The 27,243-nt window shown below is 45.5% G+C and overlaps 1 protein-coding gene across 2 annotated transcripts in view; it reads right to left on the reverse strand.

Annotated features, from left to right (window-relative positions):
• Trio (trio Rho guanine nucleotide exchange factor) overlaps window positions 1-27,243 on the reverse strand; it is a 313,085-nt gene that overhangs the window by 176,638 nt on the left and 109,204 nt on the right. For both annotated transcript variants that reach the window (XM_036206893.1, XM_036206894.1), the window contains exons 2-7: window positions 25,820-25,894; window positions 19,764-19,878; window positions 11,651-11,843; window positions 9,106-9,618; window positions 7,773-7,895; window positions 4,234-4,425 (exon numbers count right to left, since the gene is read on the reverse strand). In XM_036206893.1, the coding sequence (XP_036062786.1) occupies window positions 4,234-4,425; window positions 7,773-7,895; window positions 9,106-9,618; window positions 11,651-11,843; window positions 19,764-19,878; window positions 25,820-25,894 (1,211 nt within the window). The remainder of the gene's footprint in view (window positions 1-4,233; window positions 4,426-7,772; window positions 7,896-9,105; window positions 9,619-11,650; window positions 11,844-19,763; window positions 19,879-25,819; window positions 25,895-27,243) is intronic.

The following is a 27,243-nucleotide window of genomic DNA, read 5'->3' on the forward strand; positions in this document are numbered from 1 at the left end:
GACGAAATGATCTTTAGCCTAATTTCATTTTGTTAAGAGCTGTGCAAATACCCAAAAACTACAAAACCACTGGTAGTTAATGTATTTTTGACTGTTAAAGCACAGAAAGCCACTCAAGTCGTAGATGAAACAAGGCAATCCTGTTGTAGCTCACTGTACATGTGCTGGCTCAGTGCGAACAGTGCCGCAGCAGTGGAAACACGTGTCTGCGGTCTGACCATACAGTTGCCGGCCACGTGTGCATGCAACTATGGACACAGTGAAAAACTCAATTCTCCTTTAATTCATGCTTATTTTCATCAGGATTTTGTTACTTAATTTTATTTAATCTTAAGTGGCTTCGAAAGCCACATGTGGTGACAAGTTAGCCATGGGACACAAGCTCTATTCTTCACACTAAAACTCAGACATTTGAAAATATACTAAAAATCAAGTCTTTTTAATTTGTTGTTTAAAAATATAATTCCAAAAATACTTGCTATGAAACCTTCCTAAAACAAAGGGTCAGAGGACATGCCACATGACCCAGCTAAGTAAAGGCAGGCAGGCCCCTAGATGGTCTACCATAAAGTCACTAACACTGGAGGCCCATCTTTCTGTCTACTACAAATTGACACCGACTCTTGACCATCCACGGAGACCCGAGATGAGAGAATGGTGGCGACATCTTTGGAAAACATAACATGTGTGAAGCATCATTCTCAATGACTTACAGAGTCACTGGTAAACACCAATGCAAGAGTTCATGGGGACAGAGGTGGGGTGCTAAGCATTCATTGAGGCACATAACTCTCACAGAGAAACCGGCTTCCATCAGCAAGGCAGTTAATGGGCCACACATTTGGGCACTGTGTCCCCTAATCAGATTTAAGTTCCTCATGAAAATTCTGGATGGGAGTCAAAGAGGTTAATGAGATAAAAACCTAACTCATGGTGTCCACTTTTCTGGTCCTCCCTGGATGTGCTATGAAATAGCTTAAGTACGGAGAGAAGGCAGAGCCCACCTACCCTACTTAGCCTTCTTTGCTGCAGTTTTCCCTGTGCTGTAAGAACTCCTTGGCTGTTTGGTAAGGGGGAAGAACGTAAGCAAACACATGCAGAAGTCCCCTATGGCTCCTCCTGCACATGCCAGGTATCTGGGCACAGGACTCACCAAGGTCCAGAACACATGCAGCGCCCATTCTTCTCCAGCCCTTCCTAAGCTAGCTGTGCCTCCTCTCTGGCCACCTTACGTGCAGAGACCTGGAGCACTGTGAAGCCCAGACAGGATCCCATGAATTTCTCCCCAGTAACACAGTCTTCTAGTTTATTCGCCTTCAAATTTATAAATTACAGTCATTCATTTCACCCAAACAAGAATACCTTGGGCTCTTTCAACTTTGCTACAAGTTTGAAATGTTTATTAGTAGAACATGGGTGAAGAGATGTCCCCATAGCATGCACATTTCTAGATTATTTTTAAGTAAGTCAGAGCAGTGACTGATCTCCTGGGTTTAGTCACAGTTCTGAATTTCTCCGTATAGACTCTAGACTGACTCCCCTGACTGAAGCCAGGTGCCCGCCCTGCTCCTTGATGTGGAATATGATTTTAACTGTGCAAAGATGCGTTACATTTGTTTATGCTGTGGAATATTACTTTAACTGTGTAAAGATGTGTTACATTGGTTTATGCTGCATTTATTTAACGATGGAAGGATGTATTATACTTGTTTGTGCTGCATTTGTTTAATTATGTAAAGACATGTGGCATTTGCTTCACCTAAGGCACCTGACTGGTCTAATAACAAGCTGAACGGCCAGTAGCTAGGCAGAAGAGGGATAGGTGAGGCTGGTGAGCAGAGAGAAGAAATCCTCTTATTTAGGAGGAGAAATCTAGGCTCCAGAGGAGAAAGAAGACAACAAGAGGAAGAGAGAGCAAGAGACAGGCCTGGGGCAGGAAGCCGGGCAGCCGACAGCCTGCCAGACATCAGACAGCAAGAAAGTAAGAAAAGGTAAAAAGCCCAGAGGCAAAAGGCAGATAAACAAAAACAGGTTAAAAGTTAAAAGAGCTAGCCAGAAATGAGCTCAAGCGAGGCTGAGCATTCAAAACTAATAAGTCTCCGTTTCATGATTTGGGAGCTGGTTCGTGGCCTAAAAGAAAAAGCTTGGTACAGCTCCTGGTGTTCCTATTGTCTCCGTACATTTCTGGTGCTTCCCATCCCTAATAGCAATTCATCACCTCTTGGCTTAGTGAGTTGCTACAGCCACACAGCATGGCTATTCAAGATGACGCAGGTAAGACATGCATCTGCCTTTCTTCAGCAATGACATCAGGTGTTCAAGTGCATCTGCTCTGCACCCTAAGGAGCAGAGGTAGCAGAGGGGTCATGGAGAGCATGCTAGTTCATGCTGAAGAAGAAGCCTGCTACTTTAAACCACGTTCCATGTGTGGGATTGTTTATCCTTGGTCATACAAACGGTTAAGTGCTCAGTTAGTAAGACACCCCAACAGTGAAATCTGAAGGCCTCACTCATCGCTTTCATGTGATGCCATTAAGATTTTTTTCCCTGTTTATATTCCACTAGCTTCTTTCCTTGCTTCACACTTTAAAGGTTTCTAGGGCTGAGATCATTGCTAATTACTATCTTGTGCAACACAAGACTGCCTTGCTGAAACCCTGGGCAAGCCAGGGCCTCTGCTTAGTTTTATTGACAACTTCTCTCATCCACAGAGACTGCTTTGAGACGAAAAGAAACTTTGTCCTTCTCAGAACCAGCATGCAAATCCTTAAAAAACTAGTCTTCTCCCTTCAAAAGAGAGAAAGCTACACCAACTTTACATCTTCCTTTTAAATAAGTTACCATGCACCTCTCCCGACAGTCTTCACAGCGAAAGGTCCCTGCACAGTTTGTCAGGGACCTTTGGAAAGTCGTTTCATTGACGGCACACTCCCTGCAATAACGTCAGAGTCACAAAGCAATCTGTCACTTTTTGCTGCCTTCCCAGGGTCTATTCCAACAGGTGTGCCTGAGCTGAGGTGGGAGGCATTGGATCTGCAAACCCTCTCTTAAACAAGATTCTGTTAAATAGCATCTCAGCCCGTGAAGTCAATGTGAGGTCAGGATCTACAACCCTTAGTAGTGGTGGCAAACCGCCTGCCCAAAAGCCATTCCCACTCAGCCCTGGCTGGTGCGACCTCCCTGTGGCTGCAGAAGGCCAAAAGGCTGGACCTAGTCTTTCCCCATCTTTGCGGGGGGCACCAGTCAGCTTACCAATCCTGGACAGAGAAAGTGAATGGGAAGGGCACTGGTGCAGAGAACCTCCTGGAAGTACTCTTTCCCTGACAATGAAACACAAGGACACCCACTGCCACCTCTGCCAATTGAAAGACTAGGCTTGAAGCCAGGTGTGCCTCTTAGAACCATCGTGGAAGGCTCAGCCAGCTGCAGAGATGCACCGCTGACTGGGCTACCAAGGTCTGGGCTCCCTCCACAGCACCCTGATGAAGAAGCTAGTGAGTGGCATTCTACAGCCTGCAGCATTCTGATGCAGAGAATAGAGAGAATAACGGGTAATAAGGATGGGGGTGGGGAGGAGTAGAGAGAGGATGAGAACAGCAGCTACTGCTCACTATTACAGGAGAAACACTGTTAGTGAGAAAATCGGAAACTTCTGAGCTACACAAAAACCACCTTTGAAAACAAAGATTTCAGAGCATTTGGGATTTCCCGAGTTAGGGTGTTTAACCATACAGTCTTTAGCAGAACCCTGAACCCTGACCCATTTCCCATATATTTCATGTCAGAGACACACAACTTGTGTTATCATACACCAGACACACACAGGGCACAGGAACAGTGGCAGTTTTCATGCTCTGAAACAATCCTCCCAAGCAAGTTTGTGGGGGTTTTTGTCATTTTACAAAGGGAAAGGGGAAAAACAACAGTACCCTGAAAAACAAACAAAGTTGGGCATGGTGGACACTCCTGTAATCCGAGCATTGGAGGTACGGGAGCAGGGTCTCGCCAGTGTGCAACAGGCTGTGACATAACAAGCCCAAGGCCAGCCTGAACTACACACAGAGCCCCTATCTCATATGCAACATGAACAAGCAAGCACACAAATGTAAAGAGCTGAAATGTAAAGAGCTCACAGTAAATCTTGTATGGAGACCCCTAAGAATCAGTTACACGAGACTAGAGGGAGACATGTTCTGGCTCTTGCCTTGTGGGCTGGGGTTTACAGGTACTGACCTTTTCAGCCTTCTGGTGAAAGATGGAGGACATGTCCAGCAAGGTGCTGCGCTCGTCCAAGGCTGCCGCAAATGCCTTCCACTCCTGTTCCAACTGATTTGCAATCTGCTTAATCTGCTGAGAGGCGTAGTGGCCCGACTCCACCAAGCGGTTGGCCACTGACATTATGCGGTTTATATTTACATACACGTTCTGCAGAAGAGGCAGAGGGAGAGGTTCACTGAAGGATGCAGACAGGAGACTCCTGCCTAAGAAGCCCAGAGAGCCTTTGTGGACAGCCTGCAAACAGTTCCCTAGTTCTAAAAGCAGAATCACCTGGCATCCTACGTCAAGTATCTTACTCTCTGGATTTCCATAAACCCTGAGTTGGATTCCAAATTCTGTTTTTAAAACTGTAATATTAGCAATCAACTCACTGAAAGGCGTAATTGTTAGGCACAAAGCAATCAAACGCACAAGGGGGTCCACACAAATATACTATTACTCACTCCTTGGCTTCCAACCCTGGCAAGGATCCAGATGGCAGAGCTGCTCACAAATAATCCCAAAGAACTGAAGGAACTGGACTAGAACCCAGGGATTGACAAATAGATACTGAGCAACCAAAGGCTGTTTGTGTGAGGACAAGCTCTCCTTTCTGTACAAACCCAAGCCATCTTTTGTGCCACAGAAAACCTCCCTCAAATGGGCCCACTTTCTCCCAGGAGTGTGAGTCAAGGTATAGTAGGAATGATGCTGCGCTCAGATTAAGTAATGCTCTTCTGCTCTGCTGGGCTTGAGTCTATCGACAGAAAGCAATCAGCATACGGGACTTTAAACTGGAACCAAGCCTGCTTTCCTTTTTGCATGATCTTACATGGTTGTGTCTTTCTAAATTCCACTCTGTTTTCAGTTCATCGCCACAATCAAGGATGGGGGGAACCACAGAAGTGGAGGCCCACAATCAACAAATTCCAGATTATTCATGTATTTTTACTTTTGTGACCTTGTCGTGTTCTGGTCTGGCTTCTGCTCTTCACTCTAAATTTAGTCTGTCCAATCCCTCCTTCTCTGCCTTCCCACCCCTGTGAGAGCCACACAGGGGACCAGCACCTCCTGTGTCACAGCAGTCTCCTCCCTGCCGTAGGTCCCCTGAGTCCTAGCCCTAACCGACAGCACTCTCTCCTTTGGTCTTTCCCTGCACCCTCTTCTGTTGATCCTTTCTACTACCACCCAACCAGACCCTGGTGGAGTTGCTCCACACAGGGTCGAGAGGCCAGACAAGTCTACCCCACATTCCTCCATAGAGGCTCACAAGACCTTGCAGGTCCAAAGCAGCAGCAGAGGCAGAGGGTACTTGGGAGGCTGTGACGGCAGGTGAGAATACGCTTCCTGGCTTGTGTGGGTATATTAATGCTTAACTAGCTTCCTTCAAATGAAAGGCAAAGTGCTAGGGATCTGGGATGTCTCCCAAAGACTCACATATTGAGCATTTGCTAAGCTTTGGCCCCAGCTGATGGCACTACCAGGAGATGGGCCTAGCTACAGGAAGTAGGTGTGCCTCTGCAGGGTCCATTGGGACGCCTGCTCCCTTCCATCTGTCTGCTTCCTGGTTCCCTTGAGGCAATCCTGACTCTCACACGCTTCCTGCCTTAGAATTATCAGTGTCAGAAATAAGAGCCAAGCAAGCATGGGCTGAAAGCTCTGAAACTGAGCCCCGTACCTTCTCTGCTCTGACTGTGGGTATCATATACTGTCACATGGGGAAACTGAGCCCTGTACCTTCTCTGCTCTTGCTGTGGGTATCAGATACTGTCACATGGGGAAACTGAGCCCTGTATCTTCTCTGCTCTGGCTGTGGGTATCAGATACTGTCACATGGGGAAACTGAGCCCTGTATCTGCTCTGCTCTGGCTGTGGCTCTCACGTACTGTGTCTCCATGGGGAGAGACTCAGAAGTGACACCTTCCGTTTCCATCTACATTCCTCCTCCTGTCCCTTATCTCTCTCCCTTATCTTCTAAAATGGCTGGATTTGTGTGGTGCCCCAAATTACTCAGGGTCCGAGAATCTGAGCTTGCTTTACCTAGCAGGGCTGCATAAGGAGATGGTTTGACCAGGGACATGTTTACTAGGTGTTTGGGAATGTCTGCACTTGGCTGTATCTAGCAAGGGGGAGGTCTTTTGTACCCCTGAGCACTGTTATAAAAGGCCCTTTTGAATAAAGTTCTGGGCTGTGGGGTATTGACCCAAGTCCTCCCAAAGCTATCCTGTGTTTCTGTCTCTCTTCTATCATTCTACCTGACATTTTGTTATCCCTCTCTCCTCAAGAGTATCCTGGAAAAAGTGGGGGAAGGTCCCGCACAGATTTACTAATGCTGTTTTCTCTGAATCCTTAAGATGTCTGTCAGGAGAGTACATGCCGAGGCTCTTGGTTAGAACTGCTAGAATGAGAGAAGAGCAGGCCACTGAAATGGTCCTCCTGGGGAACCACGGACAGAGATTATCCACAGACTCGATTCCATAGTCATCATTCTCATGTCCACTGAAACAGTCCTCCTGGGGGACCACGGATAGAGATCATCCACAGACTTGATTCTATAGTCCTTCATCATTTTCCTGTCCACTGAAGTGGTCTTCCTGGGGGACCACGGATGGAGATCATCCACAGACTCGATTACATAGTCCTTCATCATTTTCATTTCCTATTTTCCCATGACTCCATCATTTTTCAGCACAACCAGGGCATGGGGATCCACACAGGCCCACAGAGCCTGGACCATCTGGCCATGTGCCATCCCTACTACAAGTACTCATGCCTTGGCGTTATCCTCAAGCTTGTATGTTATGCTCGACTGAGTGTCATTCTTGGTATTCCTTTATGGTTCCTTTAGAGACTGACTACTTATGTACTTGCATTTAGTCTTTCATTCTTTAAGAGTCATCGAAACACTACAGGCAGCAGGAGTAAGGACTGAAAGCTAGTGGGCCTAGTCTGGCATGCATGACCGCTGATGATGCGTGGAGGTGTCAGAATGAGGGACAGGAAAGATCCAGAGAGCTCCCAAACTGCTGTCACCAGCACAACACAGTGATCATATCCTAACTGAAGTTTAATTGAGGAAAGTAACACAAATGTACTGCAGAAAATAAGAAAAACGCTTATATCTAAAAAACGATAGGAAATGAGGTGGGAAGGAGGGAAAAAAAGGCATCACCCATACTTTTAGGAGTTCCTTACCTACTTTAATTAGGTAACATTAAAGGTGTTAATTATGATTTCTTGGGCACTAACTACATCTTGAAAGCCACGCTAAAGTGTTTTATATAGACAGAGTAAATAACACAATATATCAAAGAAAGACAATGTACTCACTTCATAGATTAGGCAACTCAGGTCAAAGAGGCCAAACAGATTGTCCAAAGTCATAAGAAATAAAAGTGACAATTATCAACTCTACATCCACTGTCACTCTGAAGGCACCACACAGCCTGTGTGAGGTGTGAGTCCTCCAGCCACTAACTGGCTCCCATTTTCCACAGGTTCTGACAACAGCTTACCATACAGTTCATAGCAAAATGATTGTGCTGCGTCTGAAGCTCCATTGCATGAGGGTGGCTGGTCCCAATCTCCGTGTAGCTGTTTAGAAACAGGCCTTTGTTGTGTGTGATCCAGTCAAACATCTACCAGAAGAAGAAAGACAACTTGGAGTCACTGCAGAAAGAGAAAGGGTGGCGGGAGTGTGTGTATGTGTGGGTGTGGGTGGGGGACTTGCTTCTCTGAGATCTCCCTGAGCTTGCAGGAGTTTACGCCTCTGAGAACAAGCGAGAACTTCTTAGGCAGCAGATCCCCATGAAAGTCTTGTCTGAGGGGGAACTCGGCCAGCTCCCTCAACCTAACAAAAACTCCTGTCTTCTGTGCTCAGGCCCCTTCTTCTAGAAATCAGCCCATGTGTCATGCTGCTCTCCCTCTGAAGACACAGGCTGGAACCAGGATGTTGGGGTTTCTCTGCATTAGGATCTGTGCAGATTACTAACAGCTGAAACAGTACACTGTTGCATGCAAGACAGAGACAGAAACCTGACAACATTAACCAAAATATTTCCAAGGACTTGAGAGTTTTAAGACTAGGTGTCATGTAGGCTAGTGACACCAATTGTCACCTAGTATCTAAAAGTCCTTTTAGCATCCTGGATCAAAAACTTCTAATGTAGTTTTTTACTTTACAATATGTTTCCCAGCCCATGGAAAAACAAAACTCAATGACCCCCAAGTTAAGAGTGGTTGTTTCACCGACGTCCAAAGCTTACAGACCATTCCCGTTTGCAAGTGTCCTTTTCTTTCACATTGCAAAGAACATGTTATCTGGTAATGAACGAGCACTCACTGTGACCAGTTGGGGTCTCTAGCACACAAGAATGAAACATGAGAACATCGAGCATTATTGCCCATATCACCTAGAAATGCATTTTCAATGGCATCACTCACCTTTTGTTATAAAGGACACGGTATAGGTCTGAATAGGGTTTGCTGGCTTTGTTGGAGAAGAGGGCAGCTATCAGAAAATCTATACATAATCACTGCTTTTAAGAACACAATCACACAATGTATCCTTTAAAAGAAAATCATTCTCGCCTGCCTTTCAGGTACTCTTCATCAAACTATGGGCAGTTTCTGCTTGGACTTTCTAAAATAGCCCTGTATTTCACCGTGACTAAAACCCGGACGTAAGGATGGCCTCCAAGTGGCCTTTGCTGTGGGATGAACACTGGAACTACAGACCTATTCCTTGCCTCCTCCCGTTTCCTCCCGTTACCACATCGGTCTTAGCTGGGAGACCCCGTGACCCAGCAGCTCCCCTCTGTGGGGCTGGCATGCCCTCCCGGCTTTTACCTTCTCGGCGTCCTGTTCAAACAGCCGCAGCTGGAAGCACTGGTCCAGCTTCAGCTTCCGCACATGCCACATCTGATGCAGATGCTGCCGGGTGGAGTGCAGCCTGTCCAGCATGGTGGACACCTTGGGCAAGAGGTTCTGCAGGTCCGCATTGCCCGAGCCCGAGTTCTTTTTGGGAAAACTGTCACTGCTCTGGATCCGCTGAAGCAGCTTCTGCCCTTCTAAGTCCAGGTCTTCTATGGGAGCCTTAATCACCTTCTTCTTCAGCTGCGAGTGCTCCTCGATCATGTTCCGAGCCCCCTCGAGGTCCTGAGGCAACTCCTTCTTTGCAAGGATGTCCTGAAGCTCCTCTAGGCGGGACAGCATATGCGCTGCATTGCTAATGTAGTCCTCAAAAGCTACTCTGATTTCAATCCATTCTTCGTGATTGTATTCCAGGCAGCCATCAAACTCGGGAGTTAGCTGGGAAGGATCAACTACTTTGGTAAGGCCTTCTAAAGAGACCATATTTGTCTTAAGGGAAAAAAAATTATGTATGAGAAGCTGAACCAGTTTTATGTGGTCATATCATCCTGTAACTTAACAGTGGTCACACACAGGTTTTCAAAGTTAAAAAGCAACCTGCTCATGGAAAACCCAGCCTATGTCTGGCTCTGCCTCCCAAGAACAAATATAGAGGTGAGGGGCACCGTCAGCATGATAAAAAAAAAAAAAGTCTATGGAAGTGACACTCTAGTGGGAATGCCTGGCAGCATGGAATTGTGAATTTCACAAGTCCCACGTCAACTAGCTTCCGCTTAAGAATGAGAAGAGAAACTAAATCTTAAACTCGCTAAGACCTCACGTTTCACAAGACAGCTGGTGAAAGTGATTTCATAAAGACACGGGGAATACCGCCTTCCCTACGATAGCCTGCTACAGTCAGTCCTGTGCAGTCCAAACGCTGTACATAGTCTGCCCTGCATCCCAGTTTACCACCAGTGAAACTTGTATTTATTACGGTCAAGAACTCTCGACCTCACCTGATGTATCGGGAGGGGAAGCAGACTGATACTGATATGATGCCTCAGGGAAAACATGAGGTTGAGGTGATAAGATGCAAAGGAGAAGGAGCTGAAGGATAAACAGTCTGGCTAACCCACCCGTCACCAGCCAGAAGCCTAGAACGGACAGCTCTGTGCTGGCTGGTATAAGAAGTAGCACAAGGCAGACAGTTCAAGCCCGAGCTGTCTTTGGCCTACAGTGGTACAGGAGGCTTATGCCTATCATGTGCTAGACCATCAGTAACCTCCATGCAGGCAGCCACACAGAGAGGCTGGTAAGCACGCAGAGACAGCCAGGTCAGGAAAAAAACAGGCAGGCACCTTCAGGAGCCCAGGGTAAGACTAGTAACTGGGATTAGCAAGCCCTTCTAGGAGTGCCAACTACTACTTTTTACTTAGAACACGTATAATTAAAATACACCACACTTTGAATTTTCCATTAAGCAAATATCTAAAACCCAATAAATTGTCTTTCAAAATTACTACTTACTATAAATGAGGATAAAATTGTACTTTATACTTCACTTAAACCACTTCAAAGTAGTTTCAAATTTAAATTAAAATCAAATTCCAGTTCCAGATAGGAAAATCAGCACACTGGAAAGATGTTTTAAAATCAAGTGATGCACACAAGGAGACACTTTACGGAGTGCAGCAACTGATAGCTCTTCACCGTGTAACATTATTTACCTTAAAACATGACTCCTGTGCACTGAAACCTAGTACTCGGGCCGACATGGCAGAAGCAGCTCTTCCACCAGGATCGGTTATAAGTCATTACAAGAAACTATTCCAGTCCTGTTACAGAAGAGGGCCCGAGCCCAGCTTCAAGCCGCCTGGAATACTCTCCTCCTGCAGTCATCACATTACACTGGCCACATCAAAAGCCTGGTCAGAACTGCAGTGACTTAAGGAGTGGAGGCTCTCAGTGGGAAAGAAGATAAATTAGCAGGCTTTGGTTTGCTTTTTATAACCGCCTGACAGCCACCGTCCAGGCCTAGCTGAACGCAGAAATGTACAATTCCAAAAAGACGACCTCCACTTTGACAAACCAAAGACTCCACACGTAAAGTGGCCAGCCGTTCTCCCCACTATCAATGAAGGGATAAACCCAGTCCCTCTGCCATCCCCTCCTCATCTCCAGGATGAAGCGACAGCCACACATCTTCAGCCACACAGCCCTGTGCTGACGGGGAGGGGGGGGGGCTGTTCAAGTGAGGTGCCAGGAACAGGCTTCTTCCAAGGTACAGAGGCCCCACACCCTAATCCCAGAGAACGGAAATATGAACCCCTGTGTCAAAAGCTACCACACTGGGATAAGGAACGAAGTCTTTGACTTCATGCAATACTTAAGTTCTACTTAGTATTTGAATATAAGACATCTAGGTCCTGCTCAATAAGTCATGGCTTTAAAGACCTGTCATCCGCCCATCATGGTGAGGATATATTAGCTTAGTAGCCATGCTTTTGAGTTTAAGATCTGGCTACCCAGAGAATGTTACCTCAAATTCGAATTTAGAACTGCCAAAATTCGTCCTCTGTTTCTGCCAGAAGTTGTCAGGCTTGATTATCAGAGCGATGTGGATACAGCAAGGGAAGGATTCCTGCAAGATCTTCAGCAGCGGCTTGATGGAGTCCCACTTGGAGCCACGCATGTCCACAATCACTGTAAAACCTCGCTTGCAGACCTCTTCACTACAGAGAAAGAAAGAGGATGAGGAGTTAGAGAGACGGCTCACTTGGTAAGAGCACTTGCTGTACAAGTATGTATGAGAACCAGAGTTCAAATCCCCAGCACCCACATTAAAAATCTGGGGTGTGTTAAGATGACCCAAGAGGACCCAAGTTCCCCAGAGGACCCAAGTTCCTTTCCAGCTCACATGGCAGCTCCCAGCCATATCTAACTCCAGTCCCAGGGGGTCTGAGGCCCTCTTCTGGCCTTCATGGTTACTGCATGGGGGGAGGGGTGCGGAGGCGATGCACAGATAAGACAGGCAGGCAGAACACTTACACAAACAAAATAAGAGGGAGTGGGAAACAGTGTGGCCATGCATGCCTGTAACCTCAGCACTGGGGAGTATGGAAACAACAGCATCCTGGGGCTTCAGAGACACTCCAGGGTAAGGCCAGAAACTTCAGAGCAGGACATCTAATTCCCTCCTCTGACCTTCAAGACCATACCCACACAAGGATACCTACCTACACACAAACATGCATACACCCCCCCAACAGGCATGCTTGTGTGGGGTCCTCTCTGGGCTCTTGGCAGTTAAACAAACAAAACAGTCAGCTGTAGCCAGACATGGTGTTCAGTTCCTGCAGCTCCAGTACAAGCATGCTGAGGAAGGAGGTCACTGGAGCCAAGCGTGAGACTGGAAGAGGCAGCAAGCAGGACCCACCTCAGAGCCAGCCTGTGGTGGCACAAGCCTTTGAATTCAGCATTCAGAGGCAGGGAAGGGCGGATCTCAGTGAGTTCCAGGCCAGCCTGATCTACAGAGCGAGTTCTAGGACAGCTAGGGCTGTTACACAGAGAAATCCTGTCTCAAAAAACACAAAAAACAAAACAACAACAACAAGAAAAAGAGACCCATCTCAGAAAGAAAGGGGCAGTTGCTAATTTCATTAAATCTCCACATTGGAGAAGATAGAAAGTCTATATGATGTACAGCTGCAATAAATATTAAATATATGTGGAGGGCTAGGGACGTATCTCAGTTGGCAGGGTGTGTGTCTAACAGGAAGGAAGCCCTGGGTGTATCTCAGTGGGCAGGGTGTTTGTCTCACAGGAAGGAAGCCCTGGGTTCTTCAATTGCCAGACTCAATAAAGGAGATGTCTGAGTTCAATTGCTAGACTCAAACAAAGTTACATATCTGTACTCTCCACACCTCTCAGGTGGAGGCAGGAAGATAAGTTCAAAGCCATCCTCAACTATATATTGCATCTCTGGGATAGCCGGGGCTACATTAGACTTGGTCTCAAAAACAAAAATAAAACCAGTAAAATAAAAAAGCAAGCAAAAAATGAGAGTTAATACCCTTAAAGAAGAAGAAAAGCATGTTTTTTGCTACGATGTAATATCAAGGGTATTTATAAAAATTCAGTGCTGGCTTCCAAATGACCCCAGAGCTAAGACACCACTATAACCCATCATTACAAGGTAGACTCCAATGGTCCACTTTGGGTAGATGACAGCAACAGACTACTGCCAGGTAAAGACTAGCCTACAGGTCTGGGAAACATACCTGAGACCTGATGGAATCTCAGTGAGGCTGTGAGGGAGGTCTGCACCTAACATAAATACTCTACCTTTAAGATTTCTGCCTTGTGCAATCACCTTCCAAAACTACTTTCAACTGAAACTCCAGAAGACTGTTATTGCTAGATATTGCTAACACACAAAGAAAATAAATGTCAACAACAGCTAGCTTCATTCTCTCTTGCACAGGTGTGGCTCCCCCTCCCTCTGCCCTTCCCCCTCCAATGCCTCCAGGCACCTCACTTTCTTCGTGGTGCTGCTTCCTACCATCACAGTAACTAGTTTTCAAAGTTTCACAAATGCAAAGTTCAATAGGACACGGACATGGTTCTAGAAGGCATGTCACATAAATATCCCAGAAACGTCTGTTGTGGAACTCAAAGGAGCCCTGGTTTGCAGGCACAAGAGCAGAGTGGTTAAAGCCCAGGAGAGGAAACAGATGGCCCAACAAACAGCCTTGCTTCTCACCTGTCCTCATTAGCTTTAGCTGTCTATTTGACATAGCCTACAGTCATCTGAGGAGGCTCAATTGAGGATTTCCCAGCTCCGACTGGCCCATGGGCATGTCTGTGAGGACCTTCCTTTCTTGACTGTTGTGGGAGGGTGAGTCTGAGCTGTATATGAAAGCTAGATGAGCATGACCCAGAGAGCAAGCCAGAAAGCAGCATTCCTCCAAGGTTCCTGCTCCAGGCCTTTGCCTTGAGTTCCTGTCCTGACTCCCAATGCTGGATTATGACCAGGAAGTGTAAGCCAAAGAGACTCTTTCCTTCCCAAGTTGCTTGTGGCCAGGGTGTTCTACCTCAGTGACAACCCAACCCAAATGTTAATGAAGTTTTAAAATGCTATGAATAACCTCTTAGTACCCTGTGCAGGTTAACCTTGTCAACTTAACTGAACTAATGGGATTGTAGAGTATACCTTTTGCAGTATCTGATAGGATTTCCAGACGAGAACATGAGAGTTTTGCCCTAATGGACAGATTCATCCCTTGATAATTCATCATGACGATGTTATTCCAAGAAGCAGGTTACTAACACAATCCTTGCTGTATCTTGCCCTGACCCTTTCCTGTACCCTCCTTCTCTCCCCTCCTGCCACTATGGTGTGAAATGCTCTGCTCCAGCAGCCCTCTCCACTACGACAGACTGATGCCAGTTGAAACCATGAGTTAAAATCAATCCTGGGGCTTACAAGATGGCTCAGTGGTTAAGAGCACATACTGCCCAAGCTCAGTTCCCAGCACCCACAGCCAACAACTCACCACCACCTTAACTCCAGCTCCAGGGACCCACTACCTTTAGCCTCTATAGGCACCTGCTCTCGCTTGCACACCCTATAATACAGATAATTTAAAAAAAAAAAAAAAAAAAGAAAAAGAAAAACCTTCTGTTGGGTATTTGGCTACAGCAATAAGAAAGTAACCAACATACCCCGTATACATATGAGCTGATGGTGGCTGGAACGTGGCTCCAACTCTCACACTATTGCTCTCTGCTCCCCAGCCCAGGCAGGGCCAGGGCCACAACGCTGCTAATATCACAGGTACAGGCATCACTGTTTCCTGGTCCCACTCATTAAGCCTAATATCCCCAGATCACAGACATTAAGCATCCTGGGGTTCTCCATGGGTTCTAACTGGGTTTGTGATCCTCCATGGTTCCGAGTATAGACAGTGCAAAGATCCAGATGGAGCTAGGGTAGCCATGGCCCGGGAGGAGGCATGCCTAGCTGCTAAATCTAAGAAGCACATATCCTGCTGAAGCAGCCCACTACAGGGCCAGAGAAAACTGAAGCCATCGGTCTTGTTTGTTTTACTAAGGGCTGTTTGGTAGATTACATTTCATATATCAGTCTTCACTGAACCATAATATTATTAAAATTACCTTCCAACCTGTCTTTCTCCTAGCATGGTTCTAGGCAGTATACACGTAAACTGTAAAGCCCCTCTACTTGAAAGGGGCTTAAAAGGGATCCTTTATAACCCCAGGCTTAACAACAGGCACAAGTGGAGAACAAACCAGAAGGTACTATGCTTGGCTGGCATGGCTTACAGAAGGATTAATTCTTCTGTTTCTACCACCATCAAACTATCTCCACCCAGTCAGTAGCTTCCCCAGTGGCCTCTGTGAGTGGTAATCACAGTACTTGAACTGAGCTGGGCACAAAGTGTCTTTTGTGGTGTGATTTTTTTTTTTTCACATTCAAAACCATGTATCCCAGGGAAAGCAGTGACTTGCAAACATGCCTAAGTCTAACTGCTATACACCATGATCAAAGAGACACATGCAGCTTGGCCTCCTGGCCCCATCTCCTGAAGACAAGAACTGATCTTGGGAAATGAGACTTTAGTTATCTAGCAGTTTTACCTAAGAGACTCATGTCATCTATAAAACAAAACACTTAGACAAAACTTAGGCCCCTTCTGACATGGGTCTTTGAAAAAGCAAACCCAGTTTCTTGAGTTCTAAGATGAAGAAAGCCTTGAGTGTTCTCAAATCAGTGGTTAACGGTCTTCACACTACTTGTGAGCACCCAGAGTCAGGGAGTCAGGAGGGCTCATCAGTTTAGCTTCTAGAGAACGTCCTAAATGAGGTAAACCACTCTAGTACTTGGGCAGCACAGGACAAAGTTCAAGCAGCAATAGCAAAAGCCACAGAGAAGGCTATTTTCATACCTGAGGAACCTGGGATGCCATGCAGACTTCCGCTGCCTGTGCTAATCCAGGCATGGGTGGGAAAAGCTACCTCAAACTGGTCCTATGGACCCACCCTGTGGTTCCAAACTGTTGGCTTTCTCTCCTTTTCCACTCCTGTGTCTGTATGTGCATGTTTGTATGCATGTGGTCACTGCATGTGCACGTGTACACATGTATGTGGAGGGCCAAGGTTGATCCAGGAAATCATCCTGGATCTCACTTGTACCCTTATTCATTGAGGCCCCTAGGGTTTCCTAATCAAACCCACAGTTCATTGATATAGCTAGTCTCACTAGTCAGCTTGCTCTGAGACTCCCCAGCTCAGCCTTCCAAGGCTGGAATCATATGTAGGCCACCACACCTAACTGACATTTGTGCATGCTGGGAATACAAACTTTGGTTGTCACCCTTGCATGGCAAGTCTCTAACTGTTGATGTGTTTTAAGGGGATAGTGGTGGTAACCCAAACACCACAGGAGCACAGGTCACATTCATGCTCACTGGTGGGATTTGTGGCCAAAGACCGCAGTCTGATTTACCTAGAATACCATGACGAAGGGGAAAACAGGAGCGAGTATGGAGGAAAGAAATTCTTATACTATTTCTGAGACAGCTACTATATACCAATCCCTGTGAGAGGTGCACATGAACAACCTTATTCAATACTCACAGTGACCCCAAGATAGACTGTTATCACCACCTTTCACATATCAGAAAGATAACAGCAATCACCAAGGAATGGTCCCAGTCATCAGCCTAGGCCGCCACCAGCACATTTCACATATGGCCATGAGTCCTACCTAACCTACCTGGCCAAGAGCTAAGCCGAGGATTATCTTTGAATCTCAGAAGAGTATTGCTGGAATAGACAGAAGTCACAAAGGCCCTCAGAACCTAGACAAAGGGAAAGCCATGTGTGTGCCTCTCACAATCTTTCACAAATGATCACGCAAATTGTATTACAAGCAAACCTCTATGTCCAAGAAAATGGCCACGCTATTAATTTGCTGATGACATTTATTGATCCTACTATTTATCTATAAAGAAACAAATGTCTGTACTGGAGTGCTCCCAGGAGGCACTGAGCTTGAAAGACATCAGAGGAGAGGGGGCTCAAGCTGTATTCACCTACCTCTCTCCAGCAGGACCACCACAGAGCTTTCTCCATCATCACTCAGCAAATACATCAGTTACTTGTTAATTTATTCTTTAAACACAGCAAAACAAAATGCTATTTCTTGTCACTTGGGATTGTAAACACAAAAGTAATCAAGGTAATGAAATGAAGTGACTTCATTCAGTACATGAAGCATCATCAAACATACTCAAGTGATTATGAGAGAAACTGCATGATGTTTGGGGTGTTATAAAATACTCCAGGGGGAAATTATGGAGAAAAACAAGATTGGTAAAACCTGATAAATGGTGAAACTCAGTTATAAGTGCATGGGTGTTCATTGCACTGTTCTACTTGTATATGTATGCTTGTAATTTTACACACACACACACACACACACACACACACACACACACACAAATATTGTTTGAAGGGTCTGTCACCCAGATGAGCCCCACCTCGAACCCACTTCACTGACATCAATGGCAGCAGTTACTTTTCTCAAACCTAAGGAAAGCACCTGAAGCAAGGAGAGTTCTTATCCTGGCTGAGGCAGCAGATCAAGAGGAGGCTGGGCGCACTGCAGGCCATCGGGAAGCAGGGGTGAGTGCTGCCCTGGAGCTGTCTTTCTCCACGGTCTCTCTGCCAGCAGCCATCTTCCTGCCGCCTTCCCCTGACACTGTCCCCCCATCTTCCTCAGCTAACTGCCCATTTTCACTGCTTGCTCCTCTTCTTCCTCACCAAGAAATGAGTGGACTCAGGAAGCAGTGGCCACGTCACAGCCCGGAGGTTACACTGTCCTGAATTTCCTCTGGCAAATAACTTAAGACTGTCTCACTAGAGTTCAGCTTCAAGTTTTCAGGAGCACAGCCAGATTCTTGGCCACAAGAGGTCACAAATGACCTCTACCCCAGTTCATACTGGAATCCTTACTCCATCATGAAACCCCATGATCATCTTTACATCGTCGTTCTGGTCTCCTGGAGCCCTACTGCTATGTCCGACTGAGTGCTGCTTATGGGATTCTAGGGCCCTCTACCTGATTGCAGGCCTCCTACAAGCTTCAACAGCCTGACCACTCAGTCAGGCAGCCACAGCAGAGGCGCCTCTACTACCCCACCTTCTGTATTGGCTACTTCCCTCACTGTTGTGACAAAAACCTGAAAGAGCGATATGTGGAAGGCAGGACTTGTCCTGACCCATGGTCTGCAGGAGTCGACAACAGAAGAGGGGCAGTGACAGGAGTGACCCCAGCTGTGTGGGCAGCCGAACACACCGGATCATCAGGAGACAGAGAGGATCTCACTGGGGTGGATCTCCTGATTCCTCTTCCTTTTGTTCTGTCTAGGTACCCAAGACGGTGTCCCCCCATGTACAGGGAGGGTCTTGCTTCCTTAACTAAACCTCTCCTGAAACTTTCTCCTAAATACACCTGAAGGTGTGTCTCCTAGGTGATTCAAAATCCAGCCACGCTGAGAAGACCAACCATCACGCTGACATCCTATACTCTTCTGTTGCAGGACGGGTCTCTGAAAGTGACTGTCAATCCCAGGTCCTACTACTTTTCCGCACCCTAATTTGGGCTCCTTGAAAATGCCTCCTCACTCTCCCATTAATGCAGTTCATACGTCCCTGTAGCATGTGCCTTTCAGGATGTTAACATCTAAGGATTTACCTTCTTCAAAGGGAGGCAAACATACAACCTTCCACACACACCTCTCTCTTGTATCAAACATGGCTCTGCCCTTAGATTATATCTAAATTCACTCTATTTTCCAAAACTGAACCAGAATAATGAAGTCAAGATTTTCATACAGGAACAGATTTCTTCCACCCATTGTATCATTGTACAAGCAAGACAGATACCCCCAGGTGGAGGCAGAATCAGAGCTTGCAGTTTCCATGGGTAATCAGAGCGGGCCAGTTTCCCCTAACTCACTGCTCCTCGCTCAGATTCCCTGGGAAATAGAACAGTGCTTGCCCTCGGTGGTCAACATCCACACCAAAACACTCCCTTCACCAGTGTCTCTGATTTAATGGTGTTTCCAAACTAGTAAGCCAGTATATTCACTGATATGGATTTTTAATACCTCACTTCACGATACAAATCAAAAGAATATCCGTAATGCACAGACACTTAGCATAAGAAAGACATGTGCAGGCTGTCAAAAATAACAAGTCTCTAATGATCCAGGCGACAAGCCCTTCCTTGGTATTGGACTCACTAAAGACGACCACTTGGTTTCTGAATGTCTCAAAATCCAGCAGTGTGGGATCCTAGAATCCCAGCTAAGTGAGCATGAAAAACCCACAATGAACAGGCAATGCCCTGCACTGATAAAAGCCTGCCATCTGGTTCCTCACCCAGAGTGTTTTGAATAATTCAATAATGGTTATAAAGATGGCAATAAAAATAAAGGTGATAACTTAATTTTACATTTGATCTCCTTGGAATTAGACCTGCTCTTTATAGAGGTTTTCTAGAGAGCAGGCCACACCTCCTGTAACTGCAGAAGAAGTTGACAAGGCAGTCTCCCAGAACTTACCTAGGAATGCAGGCTAGGTATGAAATAAGTCTCCTGAGATCCTCCTGCCGTATTCTGTCATGATTGCTGCGGGCTGGAAATGTTAACACGGGACCTCCACGCTTATCTCTACCACCTACAAAATAAACATTGGGAACATGCTTAGGTGAGGCAAGATCAGACAGAACTTTCTACATGCCCTCACAAGTCCAGCAACTTCAGCCATCCACTGACAACTGTGGCTAAACCTACCGCACAGAGGATTTTACAAACGCCAGCGTCTGCGCCATCTTTGCCCACCTGTGTTCTCACAGGACTTAGAAAATTCCCAGGTTCTAAGGGATAACTGGCAGATACCACAGATGACCTTCTCTTTTTCTTCTAAAATACAGGAAGAACCACTTTCTTTAAGTTTGGAGAGGCGGGGACTCTGGTATTCCAATACAAGTGCTTTATTTACCTGAACCTTTTCTCTCTTTCTCCTCTCTCTGGCTCCCCTTTCTCTCTAGCTCTCCTCTCTCTCGCTCCTCGCTCCTCGCTTCTCTCTTCTCTTCTCTTCTCTTCTCTTCTCTTCTCTTCTCCCTCCCTCCCTCCCTTACACTTTTCTTCTGTCTCCTGCATTCTAAATTTTCTTTTTTCTACCAAGAGAAATCTTATTTTCTCAGTCTTAAAGGGTAAACAAGAATGTTCTTCAAACATCACACCAATGACAGGCCTTATACAAACTGGGATCTGTGGCATCTCACTGCTCTGGCCGAGATGTTTTCATTAAACCCTCAGGACTCAGGAAGCAATACAGAAAAGGAGGCAGAGGTGTAAGAGCCAGAGTGGTGGGTGACTCCAAGAAAACAGCATCTTTCCTACAGGTCTGAGGCACATATCAACTCACAGAAACTGTAGCAGCACATTTAAGACCTACTCAGGTTAGAGCCAGATAGGGTCCCAGCACTAAGAGGGGAAGTGGACATGGGGTCCCACCCCTAACCAGTAAGTTATCTGCAATCCATACCTTTGGCAAATAAAAAATTAGTTTTTTCCAATGGAGTCACTGGGTATATCAACCACAACCCAGGGCAGACTCATGCCCAGGAACAGTTGGACAACAAACTTAATGCCATGGTGTTTTTGTTTTGTTTTACATTATTTGGGCTTTTTTGGGGGGGAAGGGTGTCTTATTGGTCTTTTGTTTATTCACTTTGAGTTTTGTTTTTATAGGGGTTTTATTGGGGCATATTGTTTTGAGAGAGAGAAAAGCAAGTCTGGGGGAGGGAGGGAGAGGATCTGGGGGGAATTGGGGTTAGAAGAAAAAACATGACCAAAACACATTACATTAAAAATTTTTTCAATTGAAAAAAGAACATACAAACAAAATCAGAGATGATTAGGAGAATTGTAAAGTAAAAGCAGATTCAGCTGAGGGTGAGAGGAAAGTTATGCAGAGAACCAGAAGCCAGCCAGAGCATTTGGCCTTGATAGATGGAGGAAGGTTTCTCCTGGAGTCAACTTAGCATGGCTGGACACTGAGGCAAAACAATCCCCTTTACTTTATTATTTCCAACAGGGCAGAAAAGAAGAAAGAAAATCCAGCATCCCCAGGTGCACACTCCATGAAGCTCTGCAACTTTGACCATCTCTCTTCAGATCTCAAACCTTAAGCCACTACAAAAACGCTTACTATTTATTTTCTGTGCACACCCCCACCACCAATGAATGACTATTAATGTGGCTGTTACAATGTCCTAGAGTGACTGACGGTGATGAGACCTGACAGAGACCGGATATGCAAACTGATCCATATGTACTGTTCAGCCACGTAAGTTATAACATAAACTCAACGGGAGCAACAGTGAATCACAGAGAGCCCATCACATGGTACCAGTGGGGCTCCCTGGGCCGCACATGCACTTTCTCAGATACTCTTCCTGCCTCAGCCTGAGGTGCCAGAGCTGACATCAAGATGAAAGGACGACAGAGCATTGCTGCAGGTGGCCCCCACACAAGAGCCACCTTCACACTGATGCTTCAGCTGTTGTTGAAGGCAGTGAAGGAGACGCAGGGGTGACTAAGCAGTGGGTTCCTGGGTCATACAGGAGCAACATTTATGATGAAGAGTGACAGGCCATCAGTGAGTAGTCATCTTTAAATGATGTCTAGCATTTTTATAGTAACACCAATGGCCGTAGTTTTCTAAATATCTCTTATCCCTAAGATAGGACATACAACGGCTTAGTGTTCTTCATTTCCTAATGTTTTTAAAGTCTTTTCAAGGGGAGGGGGGAAAGAGAAGGAAGAGAATCAAAAGTATTATTACTCAACATTTAATAACTCATATAATTGTTTAGGTTTGTTATTGATATGGTGAGGTTTTTACATTATTGTTCACAGATATGTACTAAATACTTATAAATCAATGATATGATATCTGGAATAGATAACACAATCATTCAGAGTAAGACTGGAGGAGAAAAAACCAGAGGGAAAGAGACTCTGCAGACAGGCCTGAGAAGCTGGCTACCATCCTCTTGCCTTCTGAATGCTCAGATGTCATGATGAAAGTTGTTAAGAACATGCTCTAAAAGCTGGAGATATGGCTTGGAGGGAGAGCACTTTGTGAGGAGCCCTAGGTTCAAGCCCTAGAATTGCAGAACAGTAATAATAAACTAGAAGTGTTCTTGACTACAGCAGTTGTCTAGGTCCAAACCCAGGACCCAGCTGACAGTGCACATACCGTATTAGTGTCTCTCGTCACCAGGGAGGTCTATGCCGTGGCCTCAGCTGCAGTCCCAAAACCTTGGACAGGACTTACTGAGCCCTACATATGTATAAATTATGTTCTTCCTGCATACTTCTCATAAAGTGTCATTCATAAATTTAGCAAAATAAGAAAGTACTGCTAACTAGTAAAACAGAACCTTACACGTTTTATGGGTATGGTCCCCTCTCTCTCAAAGAGTCAAACATATTACTGCTATGGGCAGAGATGGCCACAGTAAAGTAAGACAAAGCAACAGCCTAATTGACATCTCTTCAGTGACTCAGTCTCCCTGTTTGTGCACTCACAGAATGTCACAGACTCGGTGGTTTATAGAGATCAGACATTTATTTTCTTTTGCTTCTGTACACTGTGAAGTCCAAGGTCAAGGTGCTGTCGTACTGAACTCTCTGGGCAATGGTACATCCACCATCAGGACGGAACTCTGAAAGCCACCTTCACTAGGGCCTTCATCTCATTCATGAGGAGGAGCCCTCTCATGGCCTGATTAACTCTGAAAACCACCACACTGCTATCACATGGCCTTTAGAGGGCATCTTTCAACCCACCATCCCCAACTTTAAACATCATGGAGATGCACCAATTAATTTCACTTAACCCATATAAAGAAGTCACATGCTGCTGTCTTAAGAGCAAGGTGTATTTTGAGAAGACCATGTTCAAGTTCAAGAAATCCTAACTGGCTTTTAGAGATATCAACCAAATAAGTGTATCTCAATATCTCAGAATAACTCATCATAATCTGACCCACCTTTATTAAAGCCCTTCTAGGTTTAACTAATAAAGGCTGTTCTGTTCCTTTGGGAAACCTTTTACTTGGAAACAGGGTCTACTATGTAGCCCAGGCTACCCTCAAATTTGCAGTCTCTCTGTTCGCACCCACCTCCTGCCCTTCCAGGAGGAGCAGAGCGGTGCAACAAAGGTCTCACATCTACACTCGGCCTTCCAGACAAACGGACCTGCAGAACTTCCCCGGGACGCCTCTTGGATTCACAAGTACAATCTTTTAGTTACTCCAACTTCAAGTGAAAACCAGTGGTTTACAAACTGATACAAGCCCTTACAGTATCGGGTTCGGGCCCAGACAAGGCACTGTGATTAAGAGCTCTTCTAGTCTTGATGTAATTGTTTTACAATTCTAGGGATTGGGCATCCTGCCTACCACATTACAAGGTCCACCACGTAATGCCAATTTATGGGGTGCTTTTGCAGGAGTGCCACAATATTCCCTAATATGATACAAGCTGAAGTCCCAGGATGAAGTGGATGAGTGATTTCTCTGGTGGAGGAAAGGGAATAAGTTGGAGCTCGATGAGAAGTGATAACGATGCTCCAGAAGTAGACCATGGAAACAGTTGCCCAGCCTGTAACTACACTACAATCTACTCTAAAAAGTACTGTAACAGTATGCAAAATTATACCATAATTTAAAAAGAGAACTGAAGTTAGAAGTAAAAATTATTTCTGAGAATCCATTCGTTCTTTGGAACGTTTCCTAAAATTGAAGTATACGTAATCAATTTATTTTTACAACTTCTCCCTCTTCACATTCAAGGTAACAATAGCCTCACATTGTCACGTGACCTCACATGACCCAGCCAGTTCCGGTCAGAAGCTGGGAAGTACTAAGAGTGTGGTAACGCCTCTTCACTGTACTTTGCTTGTACAGCTGCTTAATGCTCTGCTGTCCTTAATAATTGAAAATGTTCTGTCCTCGTCCACGGTCACTGCAAACCATCTCACTCCACCGAAGCTCGAACTTTGTTGAATTAAACTTTCATTGAAGATTTATGGGAAATTCCTAAGCCTGGTGGTTTTATTTTTTGATTTGTTAAAAGGCAAGAAGGTTTAGGTTTGACAGTAAATTAAATAAAAATGCTGTGGTAATAAATTCTGAATTAACTGCCTAATAAAGGAATGGAGGCAAATAAAACCCAGCAGTCATCTCCATCCACCTGTCTGTACGTGCCCACCTCCTGTACTTCCAGGAAGAGCAGGGTGGTGCAACAGAGGTCTCGGTGCCCAGAAGCAGATGGGCACAGGGCTTTGTTCTCAGACCCAGGCTCAGCATTCCAGACAGATGGATGTATGGAACTTCCTCACGATGCCTCTTGGATTCACAAGTACAATCTTTTAGTTACTCCAACTTTAAGTACAAAACTAGTAGTTTACAAACTGGTATAAGACATTATACAAAGTATCAGGAATGACTTCGAAAGAGTAAATAAACACGACTTTCAAGACTCAGTGGATTGTAATCCATGAGTCACCAGTCAGTCTATCTGACTGTCTGACTGCCTGCCTATCTATCTGTATCCAAGAATTTCCAACAACTCAAAGCCTCTTCCTTCTGTGCACTTTTATACTCCTTACTACCCAGGCAGATTTATTAAAAATTAGACTCACTTCTCTAAACTCAACAGTGTTAAGACTAAAAGAGTGTGCAGAGACAAGACTAGCAAAAATGCTGTGGAAGCTTCATCTGAAATACATGCAGAAGCACATGCTCTCGGACACCCAGAACAACGTGGGCACAGTGCTGTGCATTAAACCCGAGAGCCCACTGGAGGCCCCATGAGGCTGGCACAGCAAGCTTGTTTAGAGAGTGGAAGGAGGTCCAAGGCAACAGCACCCGGGACACGGGAGTCTCTCTCACGCTCACTGTTATAATCTTGTAAACTTGCACATAGACTCCAGGGAGGAAGCTCAAAGGCCAGCAGCACAGACATCCTTGTGCAGAGGAGAGAGCGGACACAGGCAAGGGGCTGGGCTGTCAATTTCCACGCTGTGCAGGGAGGGCTAGCAATGAAAGGCAAGTGTCTTCTTATGGGGAGGCATCAGCTGGTGGAAACTGCCAGGACTTTATGGCCAGCTGAAGATACAGCTTCTAAAAACTCCGGGAACGGGTATCCATCTGGGAGACAGGAGCTTTCCCTCCAGATGAGGAAATCAAGAGCCGTATGGGACAAGACGGAGGTTAAAAACTCCTGAGTGTGTCTACACGGTCACACTCCCAACTGCTGACACTAAGGTGTTTAGCTTTAACAAGCAGCTGTTCCACGTAACAGCTCAGGCAAAGCAGCCAAATGTCTGCAGAGTGACAGCCAGAACACAGTTTCATCAGCAGTGTTCGCTGGCTTATGATGTACACATGGCCTCAGAAATGCCTTGGGCATTCATTTTCAAGAATAAAAGAGTTTTTAAAGTCCACGAAATGCTGATGCTTTTATATGCTGTGGCAAGTGAGATACTCTAGTTAAACTCTGAGGAATCCAGTAAAGCAGATTGGAAAGTCAGGTTTTACCTGAGAGATAGGCGACTTTTTCCTTCAGAATCGGCAAAACATCCATAGCTTTCATTTCATCATTTTTCCGAAATCCTGAAAGACACAGAGAGAACAGTCACTGGGCTGTTTGACTGACGTGCAGTGCCCATTCTACCCAGTGCCAAAACCTCAACGCCCATCATAACAAATAAATCGATTAAGAAACATGACTGTGTGTGAACACATGAGACTCTGACCCCAGCATCTTCTATTTTGATAGTAACAGTCTTTACACATGTCCATAGACAGTATTCCAAAAGACTCTCAGCCATGATAGCAATAACAATTTGTTCCCAGATGACATAATATGCACTCAGCCCCAATCATTTGCCAAATCTTCATTCTAACCTTGTAAAATTCAGATAACTGCCAAAGAAAACTGCAGCATTTGGAGCTTTCTGAAGCCTGCCAGTCGTAGCTCAGTAAAGCCTCTAGGGGGAGCTCGAAGCCTCCTCCTCTTAATCTTCCAAACCAGGTTAGTAACAACCCTAGCCCAGCAGACAGAGGGGCCATGCATGATCCACACATGCCAATGTTCCCTCCTGGCTCTCTCCTTCTATGTTTTTTGGGTTGTACCCTGCAAAGGAACATCAATGGCTAAGGCAACCCATTGCTACTCCAACTTCTGAGGTGGCCAAGGTCACTCACTAAAAACTCTTCTTCGCCCCAGAAAATCTCAGGAAAAAAAAAAAAGGTAGCAATTTTATGTTACGTAAAATCAGAACACAGCCTGCAAATGAAGACAAGCCAACATCTAAGTAGAATGAACTGTGGTCAAAACATGCCCAGCCTGCTCACCTAGGAATGGGGGATACAAATTTTTCTTACCCGTGGTCAGGCCTTAGGATACTATCTTGGACTCTATCAGAGGTAGCCAGTGTAAGGCCAGATGCCCATTACAAGTAATACTACAACTACAACTACCATCATTAACAGATACTCTGGGGAAAAAAAATAAGATAGCCTTCCCATCCCCATTTTTCTGGCTTTGTCAAAGAGTACAAGGAAAAAGATCCAAAATGTTATCTTGGTCACATGTCTAGTGAAAGATGTAAATGTTATCTTGGCCACCCAACTAGTAAAAGATGTAGACTAAGAATTTAAAAGTATTAAATGAATGGATTTATAGTGTGCATAATTGACCCAGCCTTGATATGTCCATATACACATGGATGCTAACTAGGCATGTTGTTAACGGGGCATGCTGCCACACACCTGCGATTCCAGGTGGATTCCTAGGTCAAGGCCAGCCTGGGCTACATGTCAATTCTCTCTTAAGGCATTGGAGTGTGCACTTGGAAAAAGGGAATGATGTTGAGTTTACTTTTCTTTATTCTGCCTGTTAGTGAGGACAAGGCCCAGTGTAAGCCTGAGGAGCTGTTAAACCAAGAACTAGGTTATAC

Source organism: Onychomys torridus, chromosome 15 (assembly GCF_903995425.1).
Source record: "Onychomys torridus chromosome 15, mOncTor1.1, whole genome shotgun sequence".
Taxonomy (NCBI): Eukaryota; Metazoa; Chordata; class Mammalia; order Rodentia; family Cricetidae; genus Onychomys; species Onychomys torridus.